The following is a 15,153-nucleotide window of genomic DNA, read 5'->3' as shown; positions in this document are numbered from 1 at the left end:
ATATAATAACACTCCTTTTTATGTACAAAATAATATCATTCACGTAAAATAAATATTACTCTGTTTTGGGCTAAATTACCTAATGAAAATCATCGCTTAAACTCATCAAGCAGACCTCCCTTTGACGCGACGATATTAATCATTCGAACAGTTCCCAATTACGCGTTAATTTATTGTACGTAATTAGTTTGAGCAGATCGATTTCAAACGATTAATAGCGTCACGTCAAATGCAAGATCTGCTAGATAAACGTTACTAATGAGTCCAACTAGCAAATTCAGAACGAAACGCAATGGTATTGCACCTTGCGTCCAAACTATTAGCATTACCAAACCATGAACTGATTACAAGAGCATAGCCGATTTTTAATTATTTTTTTCGTCTAAATTCGAGACCTTTGTGAGCGAGATATAGCACAAATAGTTCAGCAAATCCGCTCTGCGATCGGACATCGGTCGTTCGTTAGCATGTAACGGCTGATCTTTTCATCGCGGGTTAACGATCTGTTTGTATTGATTTCAGCGACATCAGATTCGATGTGAACTCGGAAGCGGATACGTCGAGTGTGACAAACAAATGGCTCGTTCAAAGGACCACCGACGGCGCATCGGTGCAAAACACCTCGAGCGCGTACAGCAGTGCTGCATCGAGTGCAATGGGTAATCACAATGCAAACAGCCTCTACATGAGCGATCTCGTCGATGCAGGTGGTCTCAAGTCCGCTAGTATGTTGCTGAATATAGAGGACTTCGACGTCAGCAGAACCAGCCGCCAAGTCTTTATTTAATCGCAGGTCAGTAACTAATTCCGTCGATACTTACGTACACTATAATTTTAATTGAATTTTTGAAAAACGAATTCATAATTTAATAAAGAAAAAAAGATGCATGAGAAGTCGCATCAAGCGTGTGTATATATTTCTACGTTTCGAACGTTGTAGTTCTTTTATTTTGTGTTGATTTATAATTAAACATACGTATTTTATTTTTTAAATGCATCGTTACGTGTTTAATATGTAAATGGATCTTATTAATTCCACTTACGTTGATGGCTATTCCCTGATCCTCTTAATTTCGGTCCACCGTTTGGGATGGTAGGTCCGTTCGTGTAAAATCCCGTCGAAAATACCATTAACGCTGTTATGTCGATTATGTCGGACGTAGCTACACCGCCTACGTAACCTAATCGAATTGTTTTTATCCACTTAGCGGACGAAGCCTTGCTCAGAGTTCGAGGCGGCACCATTTGTGACTCTTTGCACTCGCCTATCTAATACGTACGGTCACATCAAGCTTGTCCTTTAACCGAACCGGAAATATTTCAATACGATCTTGGAAAACGTCTCCGCGCGTAGTGTGAACAATAATCGACATTAGATTCCGATACTCTGTCAATCACCAACGCGCACATTAATCTTCTTCTCTAGAAAATTGAAAGAATGCTTTTAATTCGATTTCTAGAAACAATTCTTTAAATTTCAAATCCACCGCGAGCCATGTGTAAAGTATTAATATCAGCAAGAATAATATTTTTATAAGTTCCTTTTATAGTTATTTTAATAATTTCTCGTATGGCTATTTTGGTGAATTTACGTGTTCGAAGAGAACCCTAGCACCGCGCGTCACCTTCGGAATCGTCATTGATTTTAGAATTTGTCTAGACACCCTGTCAGGGTCTTCCTTCATTCAATAGGAAATTTAAACTTGCAGCATTAGTGAATCACTGCTATTGACCGCGCGTTAGAAAGAGAAAGAACTAGCGAGGGGTGGCGGATCGTCTGTCATTTGTAGAGAATCACCTTTAGTATCCCTCGGACGGTCTAACGCCGTGGTCAGTCACGCGTTTCCGCATCACGATACCTAAATCCAACCGCGAACCGTGACCTACCATTCTGCGATATGCACAAATGTAAATATTCTAAAATATCAACATAAGTAACAACGAATTTCCAATCAACAATTACGTAGTTTTTAAATTAAAGTGCTTAATCATCTGTACACTTAGTGCTCACTATGAAGGAGTTCAAACTCGGACTTGATAAGTTAACAGTGTATCCATTGGTCCTAACTAAAGAATCTCTAATATTCTTCGGTACCACCCAAACCAACGTTCGATATTACGAACTATCGGGATAAATAACAAGTAGTTATCAAACTACGGAATTACAGTTATCAAATTCGGTATACTTAATTTATGTCGAGTGTTTAATTCAATCAGTGCTCATTGTGAAGGAGTTCAAACTTTGATTTGAGAGTGTATCCATTAGTCCCAAATAAAAATTCTCAGATACTCCCCAGTACCATACAACAATCACTAGTTATTAAACTACGGAGTTGCAGTTGTCAAACTCGACACACTTAAATTATATCGTGCATTTAATCCACGTATGTACACTCAGTGCTCGTCGTGAAGGAGTTCGATCCTTAGCCCGCTAAGAGTGTACCCTCCGCTCCTAAGCAAAGATTATCAGACACTCCCCAGTACCATGCAAACCAACGTTCGACCCATGGTTGTTTCAGGCGCAGAATCTGCAAACAGACCGCCGGTCCCGCCGAGACGCAAAAAACGCAAAGCTAAGTTTCCAGCGACAGTAAAACCTCCGCAAGGGACGTCACCGACAAGCAACCAGGACAGGGGTCCCGGCAAGCAAGACAGAAAGCGTTTACCACCGCCGCCGCCACCGCCCCGGGCGGCCCGCAGAATCAAGTACCACGCAACTAAAGATCACCACGAGGAAACGATTTCCAACACCAGATCAACCGAAGACCTCGAAGAAACCTCGAATAGTCTAAATTTTAGCGAGACGGAGGGAACATCCCAGCCGACGTCCCTTCAGTTCGAAGACACCGATTTGATACCAACGAAGGAAACGAGCAATAGTTCCACTGACAAGAACGACAATTATGATCCAAGCAACTCTACGAACTCTTCAAACGATCGCCCGTACCCTCTGTTCGCCAATGTGCCACGAATGGAGACCAACAAGTACCCACCTCTGCTCTTCACTCTTCAGGACTTTCAAAACGTAATGTCCAACACGCTGCAAAACGAGGACGAGCCGAGGACTACAACCTCCGTCGAGTTCGTCAGTTCCATTCACGAGTCCTTTGAACATTCCTTGGACGACGAAGAGAACGATCTATGCTTCCGTGTCACCACTACGAACCTTCCGTTCGAGAAGTGCCTGGACAGGTGGAACGCCACCTACACAGGCCAGTTCATCGAGAAGTTCGACGAGTCCAGTCGCTTCATCTTCGACGATTATATAGACAGAAGCAACAAGACCAACGCTCGACGATCGGCTGGCCCGATGTGTTACGAGAGCTTCGAGGAAGAACCCGCGGTTCCCCGTTTGACAAAGGTGAGATTCGTCATCGAGTCCCCGAGCTCCTCCACTCCGGATTACGAACTGAGCGAAGATGGCGACGCCACGTGTGACAGTTTGCAAAATATCGAACCCATCGTTGACGACGAGGAAGGTTACGTTTGCACCTCTTCCGTGCAGTTGACGGAAGTCACCGAAGAAGTGGAGGTGAGCAACAAACAGATTTCGCAGAATGATGAGTTTGAGGACGCACCCTTTAACTCGAACTTGAAGAATCGCAACGATGCCCTCGACTGGCCTTCGTTGAAGAGCGTGTTGACTAACGTTAACCTTGGTAATAGGCGATCGTTCATCAAACGAGATGGTTGTGTTGATCCCAGTCCTTGCTCCATCTCCCAGAATGAATCGGTGAATAAAGCAGGTTCTCCGGGGTTGAAGAATCAAAATGATACTCTCGACTGGCCTTCGTTGATAAGCGTGTTGTCTTCCTCCAATCTTGCTGATAAAGGATCGTTTAAGAACCGCGACGCTGCTTGTGTCGACCTAAACGATTCACCTTGCTCCACCTCGCAGAACGAATCAGTGAATAAATCAGATTCTTCGGGGTTGAAAAATCAAAATGATACTCTTGATTGGCCCTCGTTGAAGAATGTATTGTCTTCTCTCAGTAGAGGATCGTTTAACAAACGCGATGGCGGTCGTGTTAATATAAACGATGTTTCTTGTTCCACCTCGCAGAACGAAGTAGGTTCTTCGGGTTGGAAGAATTACACCGAAATTCATGACTGGCCTTCGTTGATAAGTATGTTGTCTTCCGCCAATCTCGCTAATACGGGATCGTTTGTCAAATCTGAGGATGCTCGTGTTGACCTAAACGACTCCGTTCCTAGCTCCACCTCGTTGGAGTCCCAAAATAAATCAGTAAACGACGCAGATTCTTCAAATTCTTCAGGTTCAAAGAATCAAAGCGACACTCTCGACTGGCCCTCGTTGAAGAGCGTGTTAGCTTCCATCAATCTAGCTAATCGAGGATCGAATGTCGATACTCCTGTTAATTTGAACAAGATCCATTCTGCATCAGAGGTTGACCAATTGAAACCTATAAATGATAAAAATTCTTTCGCCCTGGAGAACCAACACGACACCCTTGATTGGCCTTCGTTGAAAAGCGTGTTGTCTTCTGTCAAGCTAGCTAACCGAGGACCATTAATGAAAAGTGACAATACTCGTGCTAATTTGTGCGATTCTTTTCGTTCTTCATCTTCTCTAGAATCACAGAACGAATCTTTCCATTCTACATCGGCGGTTGATATGCTAGAAACCGTGGATGAAGTGGATTCTCCAGTTTTAAACAATAAGGACAACGCCATTGAACGATCTTCCATTAATCCACCTGATCAAGGATCATTTATTAAAAGTGACGCTGTGCGTGCTGATCTAAGCGAGACCTTTCGTTACTCCACTTCTCTAGAGTCGCATAACGAATCGTTTGATTCTGCTGTGGCCGTTGACAGACTGGAAACAGATAGGAATTTATCAGTATCGAAGGTGGAATGCATTTCTGTATCAGATAAGACTAATGATGGCTCGAAAGAGATGACAGAAAGTAAAAATTTGGCACAGACCACTTTACAGGATTGTATCGCTCACGCTGAAGAGTGTCAAGTCGTGGAGGATTTGCCAGACGATTTCTGCGAGAACGAAAATAACAATATCGAGGTGAACAAAGAAACCACTTTCCGAAGTACAGATGAAATTGTAAATGATACTCAACAGAAGCTAATGGTGAACGCAGAAAACGCTAACCTTGAAAATGAAGGAATGGTCTGTGAACAAAAATCGACAATAAATGAAAGGAAGGATGAAGTCTTTCGTCGAAAGTCGATAACAAACGTGGCAGAGGACAAGGTTGCGAAGGAACATTTAGTATCGAATGAATTAGGGATTGATATCGATGAAAGAGTGTCATTGGTCCAAGGAAGGCTGGAAGGTAATCGGAAACAGGCAATAGTAATCGACTCACCTAAAAAGAACAGTCAGGAGTACAAACGGAAACTGTTTGTGGAAGAATCGCTTCGAAATATCCTAACTTATAACGATTCCTCGTCAACCGATCCTGAAGAAGAAATTCAAGCTTCCGTAGTGGAAGATAGTAGTCCAGATATTTTTAACATGTCTTTGGATAGAGTCGAAGATGCGTTTTCCCAAAATAATTATGCACCTCAAGAAATTTTCAAGGAAAACGTTAGTGTGCCAGTTAACGTTCGACGAAACTCCTTTTTAGAAAATATGCTTTCCGAAGAATCGAACGAAGTCTGGAATGCTTCGACAGGATGCAAGGTCGTCGGTGCTTTTCCAAAATTATCTACGACTCACCAAGAATCAATCCCAGTCAAGAGAGACGAAGATAAGCTCGCAGATAGGCTGAACGAGGCAATACGAATGGACACGGATATTCAAAAGATTTTACAGGACTCCAATGAAGCATCGAAGAAAATGAATCCTCCAGTTCCGAAGCCGAGGTCAACAGTGATCATCCAACCTAACAGGAACAACGCTGGAGAGGCGAAATGCAACGTGTTAAACGAATTGCTCTCTAATTTCAGTAACATCAAATTGAAACCAGTCAACAGTGGAAGGCAAGTCTATTCTAAAAGCCTTTCGCAGGTAACTGACGACACAGAAAAAATAGAATCTATGTCAGACAGTAACATGGAAAGTTCAAGTAAGAGTAATTTGCACGACGAGGGAGGGAACGACAGGAACACGAATCTAAAACAAAAAACTAGCACCCTTTCTTCCGTAAGTGAAGCAAATGATAACCAAATCCTCGCACAGCCTTCAAGCAATCGTGGACTAGAATTCGACAAAAGCTCCGAATTGCCTGAGAAACACGAAGAACGACGAAACAGCGGCTATTCAAGAAATGCAGCAAGCAGAAGTGATCGAGTGGACTACCCAAGGAATTACAGGACGAAGAACACCGGCACCGAAGAGGTCGTGAAGGTGGACGTACACAGATCCGAGGGACCCACGAACGAGGATCGCTCAGAGTTATCGATGAGCGTACCTGAGTTGCGCGTCGAACCAAGCAGCAAGGGCAAGGGCAACGCGTCCCTCGAGAGGAGCGATGGATTCGTCGAACGGTCTGTCGAATCTCTGCAGATGGTGGGCTGCGATGAAAAGACTGACGCAAGAGTTTGCGAGGACGAGCTCGATGATCGTGGCTACGGGGAGAACGTCAAGGCGGATAATCGTGGCGCGATCGAGCGACAGTTAGATTTAAGGAGGAGGACGGGTAGCGGCGACAAAAGTGCCATAGCTAGGAGAATTCCTCGACCCCATTGTAATAATAATGACAATAACAGGGCCGTAACACCCGTAGCTGTAAGTGACGACCAATCCCGCGACACTGTAACGATAACCCCGGGTAGAGTTAGGAGCTTCGTTAAGTACTACGAGATTCGAAGCGAGACGACGACCGACAAGGATTCGAGAACCAACGATAGAGATAGAGTAGACGCGGACAGGATATCGGGACACCAGTCGGTGTTCAGCATCCGCAGGGGACTGGAGGCCAAGGCCATCGAGGCTAGGTCCTTCGACTCGCGGAGGGACAATTTCCAAACGTCAGTCGTAGACAGAAGCGCCGAGAGATTGAGTGCGCTGAGAACGGAGATCAAGCGTTCCCCGATCGTTGAGAAACCTGAAATCGATGGAGTTGATTCGAGTCGATCGAACGATGCAAAGATAACGGAGGAGGGTGGCGTGGAGGAGAAACCGACGAGTGGTTCAGGGCAGAAGGCTTCCGAGCGCGACGATTCGAGCACGCAAGCCGGTAAGGTTAAAAGGAAGAAGTCAGTGAAATTTCAAGTCGGATACACTGTGATCGGTACGAAAAGACCCACTGAGGATGGTTCCGTAGGGAATGGCACGAATCGGTATGCGAAGTCTGCGGGAAAGAGAAAGGCTCCCGGCAGACCGACAACGGAAGGAACCTTCTTCGACGATAAAGTGGATTCCGAGGCTATCAAGCCGGAGGAATTGGATGCTGACTTGTGTTCTTTGGAAAAACGAGAAATTGCTGCTCAGGTTAGTGGTGTATGTAATTACAGATGGATGGAGGTTTAGCTGGGTTGGGCATTGTTTGAATGAGCTCTTGTTTAAAGGAGTATTTAAATAGGGAATTATTTATCACTGGAAGATTTAAATAACAAGAGAAATATATAATTAGAGATGAATCACAGCTTAGCAGAGATGGGTATTATTTAAATGAGGAATTACTCATTACTGGATAGTTTAAATGGCATCACTTATATGAAGTATCTGAATAAGTTATATAAAATCATACATTTGCTCGTTATTTACTGGTTACAATTTTTTTTTAATAATTCGTAATAGAATTATCGTAATTCATAATAGAAAATCAATAATTATTTATCATGTTTGTTTTCTCTAAATGTAAATAAAGAAAATTTTGGTTACAAATAACAATTAATGCACAAAGTTTTGAAAATGAAAATTTGAATTACGATTACTATACGTAAAAACGATTGATTTCATTTCTTTTCGCAGATACACGCCTCAGCTGATCGCGAGGACTGTTCAGGTATTAATCGTTTCGTTCCAAAACCAGATACCCCACGCCTCGTATTTTATTGTACTGTATAGTTAAATCGTAGTTTCTACATGTTGCCGTCGTCGTCGTTTCCTCGAATCTCGACGAGATTTTGTTGCGACACTTCTTAGCGTCGCAGCAGCCATTACTTTTTCCAGTGTTTGTTTTGAACCTTAACAGAAAAACAGATTCTGCAGCGCTTTGCGACTTTATTACTCAATTTTTATGCAAACGACACGAAAGCATCTCTTTTTAACTTAATATTTAAATTAAACTTCATTTTTTCAATCGCAAAAATTTAAAAAAAAAAAGAAATAAAATCATCAATATTAACACGTTCACTATTCCTACGAAGTTGAATAAGAATTGGTTGTTCCAACTTTAAGATTGATTAAATACTTAAATGTGTATGGGGTGAATGGATATCTTTTGCGAGTAGCTGTATGTAGGTCAGGGATTCCTGAATGAGAACTCTTCTGACCTACATGTGGTTCAGTGGACAATGAACGTGTTAAAGGACAATAAAATTAAGAGAAACCGTTGGTCCAAAGCGTTACTCAGCACAAAATTAATGTCACGAACTGCTTGTACAAAAAGATACAAAAAAGGCACGGCCTTGAAGAAAGGTATCAGGACAATAATTCATTACTGTCACTCAAAGTCGTTTGTCCAAGACAGGACTCCAGAAAAAATCGAAAAGTATACGTCTCTTAATTCCTTCCATTTATTTAACAGATTTAATTTACAAAGTTTACGATATTATACGTGTAAAGTAAATATTCATTTACTGAGATGAAGACGATGAAAGATTAGACATTGAATTGTAGAATCAAATATTTCGCAGTGATCAAATAGAAATTCATTTACCGTACTCGCCGTACGGTGAAACAATCATGGCGGCCAGCTCTCAAAGAAAATTAATTATTTCTACACTGTACGTAGAAAATTAAACAATACTCGTGTTCTATAATAGCACAAGTCAGTAAATGAAGCACAGTCGTTTGATCATCACACTGAAAGCAATCGCACGTTTCCAGCGGAGATTTTGTTCGAAATAAAATTTGCTCGGCTGTGGTTTCCAGACGGTTTGTCCTCTTCTGGAGGGAAATAGCTCGCGGTACATTTTGGCAAACCATTTGCGATACACGTTTTAGAGCAACAACGACGGGTAGGATCGCCGCAAGTAGATTTTCCGGTTTACCGGTAGGATTTGGAGTTACCAGAGTTACGACAGGCAAACAGATTTTTCGGTCAAGTGCATTAGCTACGACCAGACCGACCGTCTTTGGTTCGGATTTATTCGATTTAGCCCAGCGCCGGCCCCGTACGTTTCCACGGAGCTTCCAAGCGTAATTTCTTGCGTCATTTTGTCTGACTTGTTTTACGTATTTTCGGATAATGGGGCTCTGTTGGATTTACTGCACCCTCGACGAGAATGAGCGGAGCGAAAACAGAAAGGAACAGAATATGTGGCTTTTCGTTTGGGGACGGTATACCCTGGGGAAACGTAGCATTCCCAATGGGGGAGGATTTTTGGACACGGTTGAACACGAAATTGAATTTTTATTCCAAACGATTAGGGAATCGAATAAAGCTGTCTACTACTCTTCTAATTTCAATTCAGGTTCGAAATTGTTCAAATACATAAAATATGTAACATGTTTGGAGTGGATAAATACTTTATCAACTGTGTATTTTTAATTAATAAATATCATAGCTTAATATTCCAAACTTATTATAAACAGCGACATTATACAAATTTCTCTCAATATATAATTCTCAATTTTAGATACATCGTTTAAAATTAAATTTAGTTTTAAATTGTGATATTGACGATGGAGATGAAATTAAAATAAGAATTAAAATTAATATACAATTAATTAATAATTTTTCAACATTAAATAGGTAGAATAATGGTATAAACCTTAGTATTTTGTGTTTACTCTAGATTCCATAAAACAAACGATACTCTATTTCAAAATTTGTTCTTTCAACCTCTTCCATCTTTTTCAAACTCATCTCATCATACAATTGACAGTGCAGTTATATAGAAATCAATTTTAAATCGACTCAAACATTTATTCACACAAACACAGCATAACAAACACGCTGGGGGGACGATAACGTTTTAACAAATCTGTTAAAAAATATTGCAGAAGTCGATCGATAGATCTACATATACATATATCTCTCGAGCGCTGTAAATCTGTTCTTTCGTTAAGCTGCCTTTAGCTTCGTTAGTTTCCGTTCTCCGCTGAACGTATTCGTTAGTCGTTTACGTTGAACAAAACGGCGAACAGCTTTTAGCTCTGTTATTGTCGCATACCTTCCTTGCGCGACTTTATATGTGAGCGTTGTTTTTTGGCGTCATAGCGTATCGCAGGATTCTCGTGTGTATACCCTATTGCCCTGTGCATATTGTGTAATTATAAACGTAAACTGGAAGTAATTTACGTGGCAGAGTAGCGGTGGAATAATATACTTGTTGCGCTGTTGTGTTATGTATACGTGTTCAGCAGATCGATTTAATACGCATTTAGTAGTCAGTGTCCTAAAAAGTACTTCCATTTTGGCATCCACGGACGGATGTCCCATTGGACGAGATGCGATGCCTTGCATTAAGTATTGGTATTCCAACATTTGAGCCTTGGAATTTATTCACAATGTTTATCGCAGTTTTTACAATGTGTGAAATAATATTTGCATCGAAAATCTGGAATTTTGAAATATGCCAATGGGACATTTAAAATTCTTCAAGTCAAGGAGAATGAAGTTGAGCCTTGGGAAATTGTAAGCAATGTTCTGATGACACGCATAATTCACATAATTTTTTCTTAAAAATTCAATTTTAACGTTGGCAATTTTAAATCGACAATTTATTTTATTCTTTAGATATAGGGGAATTTGATTATTAGAAGCTTGATTATTAAAATTTTCATTATTTTTGCACCATACCTCGTATTAAAAATTGATTTCTAGATCAGATAAATAATGACTTGATATCTGTTTTGTTGAAATTAATCCAAGTCGGATATCTCGAAACAAAAGAAATAAGCTGAATCATGCATAGTTTTACTTACTGTAAAATTATTATTTTAATCACTGTTATTTACTCACTGAATCACCTGGAAATGATTCGATGTACAGCAACGCCGTTTGAAAAGGGGGAAATATTTTGATGGAAAATGTAGACATCAAAATCTGTTAAGTTGTTCGGTCTGTTACACCTTCGCTGTCACTGGAAACTAAATTTTATCAACGTAGAACATAAGTTTCCGATTAGATTAATGGTATTTCTAATATGTAATTCATTCTTACAGAATAGGTACATGGGACATTCATTTAGAATCCTTAGAAACTAAACTTTGAAGTTTTCAGGTATTGTTACGTGGAAATCGAAGAATCTTGACATAAAATTTCCTTATCTTTACTTTCAGCTATAAGTATTTTTGCAGTAAACCCCAACAGTTTTTGATCTATCCATGAAAGGTGATTTTGGGAACAAATTATTCGTACAATGATAGTCGTGAAATATTTTACTCGTTATTCACGTAATAACTTAATGCAAGCTTATGCAAGAAATCAACTCAATGACAATATTTTTATACTACTAAAATGTCCGATAAGAAATTTTCACGCAAGAAAGGAAAAAAAAGAATAAAATAATGGCACCGTGCAAACGTCGAAATGACAGTACTTTTTCGAACACCGACACGCGGTAGGTGATATAGCGGTTTCCTTTGAAAGCGTGCAATTCGTCAGCCAAATGAGACTTAACGCGATATAATTATGCAATGTTGATTTATTGTAAGTATGATAATTTATCATACGCTCATTGGAGCGAGTGCATTACTTTGTACGATGTAGGAGGAAGTTAATGATAAATGATGAGAGTAACGCGTCGTTGATACCTAGGATACGTAAATGAAATGCTTCTTACGACTTAGTATTATTATATACTCACGGTTGCGTTCATTCGTGTTCGTGTTGAACGTGTGTGTCGAGTGGAAGTTGAAGATGTCGACTTATTTTCTTATTATTTTCCTATTTTAATAAAATGATAGACATAGTTTTTAAACAAAACCTGTTTATAACACTTGTGTTTACAATAATTTCATCGAAGGAAATAATTTTAAATCTAGTACATGTAAAATGAAACTGTGCTAGAATTTTTAATTTCGATGAATATGATCAACCCACTTTTTAACAAACTGGAGTCCATGGCTAAAGGTTCATTGAATAGTTCATTCAAGGATACCTGCACGCATGCACTTCTAGTTTGTGAGCTATTTTAATCATTATATCGATGGAATAAATATTCACAATTAAATTCCCCAGTAATATAAATCAGCAAAATTGACCGACATAATAGGCCAATATAATTTTGAATTCTTATTAGTTTTCATCAATATCATTCGTTCCTGAACAAGTTCAAAACTTTTTCCAGATTTTGGTAAAAAGGAAGCGTCTATATCGATTTCTTTCACTTTTGCTCGACGTGTACGTCTTGGGGTGAAGACGAATGGAACCATCCATATATATATTTATAGAGATACACATGTATATGTACTTGTACAAGATGAATGTGAGTATTATTACGCGGTAATTATTCTGTAAAACGCGATGCGATTTATCTCCCCGACCCCGTTCGTTGTGCGATCTTTTATATCGTTAATTTACATAGATAGGTAGCGTGGAGCACTGGAAGTGTGATTTTCTGCGAGATTATATCGCGTTTAGAAGTCGCGTGTAGCCGCGCACTTCGAACCGCAAGTTGGAAAAGCAATAAACCCGCGATACAGTGGATTCTTTCCGTCGTAACGTTACAGAAATTGTGTCGATCGTGAAGAAACGTCCGTTGTATCGATGGAATTTTCGCCGAGAACAATTGTTTATCCATTTTTGTTTATGTACGTACGTTTTATGTATCGATTCAGTCAACTCTTGAAAATCGTTCGACGACTCCGGGCTTATGAATTTGGAAACTATTCAGTGCAATTGGATTAAGAAGTTCTCGTTGAACGCAAACGCTTGCTTGCACGTTCAATGATTAATTAATGGATATTTTACCTGATTAATCAACTGGAATTTTTTAATATAGATTTTTTATGAGTTAGTTATCAACTGTATCATGATTTTTAAGTCTATTTAGGTGCACCGATGGCTGCAAATTTTGATTGAGCATTGTGCAGTGTTTATATATGTTTTGTGAGGTTTAATAAACATGATTATTGAACAAGTAAATGTTCACTCTTTATAAACTCTTTACAACATTCACACACTTGAGTTATAGTAGAATATTTTTCTCCGCGTTGATATTTATTAATTTCGACGTTTGAACGGGTGCATGACTTATGAAAACAGCTGGTTCTTTAAAAAAAGAAATATTCATTACTTTCCAGATATTCCATTACGAATTTTAGAATTTTTAGAATATATATTAGATGTAAAAATTATTTTTGTATCTTTACATATTATAATTTAAAACTCCAGACCGAACAAATTTTATTGCTTCGATATTTTATTCGTACAACTGTATCCTTTTGAATCTGAGACTCCTCTCTTATCGAAATTATGAAGCGAAAAACTCAACAAACCAACAGATAAATATTTCTCTTTAATCTAGAGTTATAGATGATCGAATGTAAAGATACAGAATTAATTTCTACATCTAACATTTCCATTCCTCTCCTTTTATCACAGTTCATCATATCCGTGTATCATCGCAACTATCAAACGCACAAAATTGTTTAATATATCCCCGACGCTTATTTTATTATTGAAAATGTGTTATTCGAGACATGAGTACGCATTTACCTTCTTAATTCCTTAAAAAGTAAACATTTCACTGCATTAGTCTCAACAAAATATGCAGGTTTTCTCGTGCATGCCGAGCTTTTGAATATTTATTTAAGAAGTAACAACTATGGACAAGTGTATATTATACGTTGAATTCTACGTCTTGTAAAAAACACATATGTAGAACAGAGGTTTACAAGATAGTCTACGATAGCGACTATTTTGATGGCATAATAATAAAATGCGAATTTAAAACAAAACGAATAAATGGACTGAAATGTGCATTCGAGAAATTATTGTACGAAAGTACGCATCAAGAATCCATTGTATGTCCATGTGAGTTACTTAAGCATGGATCCTTCGGTACACATTAGGTTCTTTTGGATGAAGAGCACTTCGTTGGTAAAAGATTTAAGCGAATTTACCAATTTCACGCCTGCATACGTTTTTTAGACACGATGAATCTTATTACCGTTTTGTAACAACGCGACGAGAGGTGTGCATTGCCGATGGTTGTTATAGGCAATAGAATCTGTTTGCTGTTTATGATAGTTGACGTTCTCGTTCGTTTCGTGAAAAATGTTTTCCTGCAGTACACTGTACGTTTATATTTCCGCTAAACGCTGAATAAATTATTATTTTCTATGCTATGAGAACGTTTCGCGTTTAATTTTACGACCTGGTGGTTTGGATGACGTTCTTGAAAATTTTCTAACGAATTTCTTATGAACTGTGAAATTTATTACACAGAATCAAAGATGAACAAAATTATGAGATGCGATTCGAGATCGAGATTTATCTCGTCTCGTGCGCATCACTAGTGGTGTCGTCCTAGCTCACACCAGAATCAAACGCAACACGCTGCACGATCAAGGAGCCTTTATTTCTGCGCAGAGCCGAAATATACGTATGCACCTGTTCGCAAACATCGTCCGCAGGTCGTCGTGATCGAATGTAAACAAATTTTCAATAGGCCATTGATCCGCAGTGGCTACGCGCCGCTTTGTCTTGGCAAACAATGTTGCGCGCCTTGAATTCATAGAACACCTACAGTGGAGTTTCTATTGGCACAGGTATTGCGTTATGTACAGTTAGAAACTTCTAACGAAACTTCTGGAAAACTTAGCGTGAAACTTGCAGGTAAATCTTCGCCAGAACAATGCGAATCTTCGAAACCATTAAACAACTCTCGTGGGAGTAGCTGACGTTGTGTTTAAAGGGTGATAGTATTTTGAGAGGAAAGATGAGAATCGTTCAACTTTGTAACTTCAACTAATTTGCCTCTTGATGGTTTAGTAGATTTAGTATGTTTTATTAGATTTAGCGTTTGCAGTTAGAATACTGTTTTTTTTTTTTAAGTATGAACAACTAGGGACTAAAGCATACTTTTTTTCATGCAAAATTGTATAAA

At 39.3% G+C, this 15,153-nt stretch overlaps 1 protein-coding gene across 12 annotated transcripts in view; it reads left to right on the top strand.

Moving 5' to 3' along the window:
* The window catches only part of LOC128889645 (uncharacterized), a 99,374-nt gene extending 89,612 nt beyond the window's left edge, over window positions 1–9,762 (top strand). For 10 of the 12 annotated variants that reach the window (XM_054147417.1, XM_054147422.1, XM_054147418.1 and 7 more), the window contains 2 exons: window positions 523–793; window positions 2,520–2,653. In XM_054147417.1, the coding sequence (XP_054003392.1) occupies window positions 523–787 (265 nt within the window). In that variant the 3' untranslated portion in view covers window positions 788–793; window positions 2,520–2,653. Of the gene's footprint in view, window positions 1–522; window positions 794–1,258; window positions 1,909–2,519; window positions 7,418–7,900 lie in introns of those variants that run through there. The other 2 variants (XM_054147413.1, XM_054147411.1) reach the window with 2 other exon arrangements.
* Window positions 9,763–15,153: the final 5,391 nt, after the last annotated feature.

The sequence above is a fragment of the Hylaeus anthracinus genome, unplaced genomic scaffold (assembly GCF_026225885.1).
Source record: "Hylaeus anthracinus isolate JK02 unplaced genomic scaffold, UHH_iyHylAnth1.0_haploid 11997, whole genome shotgun sequence".
NCBI lineage: Eukaryota > Metazoa > Arthropoda > Insecta > Hymenoptera > Colletidae > Hylaeus > Hylaeus anthracinus.
Note: the sequence above shows the minus strand (reverse complement) of the source record. Positions and strands in the feature narration are given on the sequence as shown.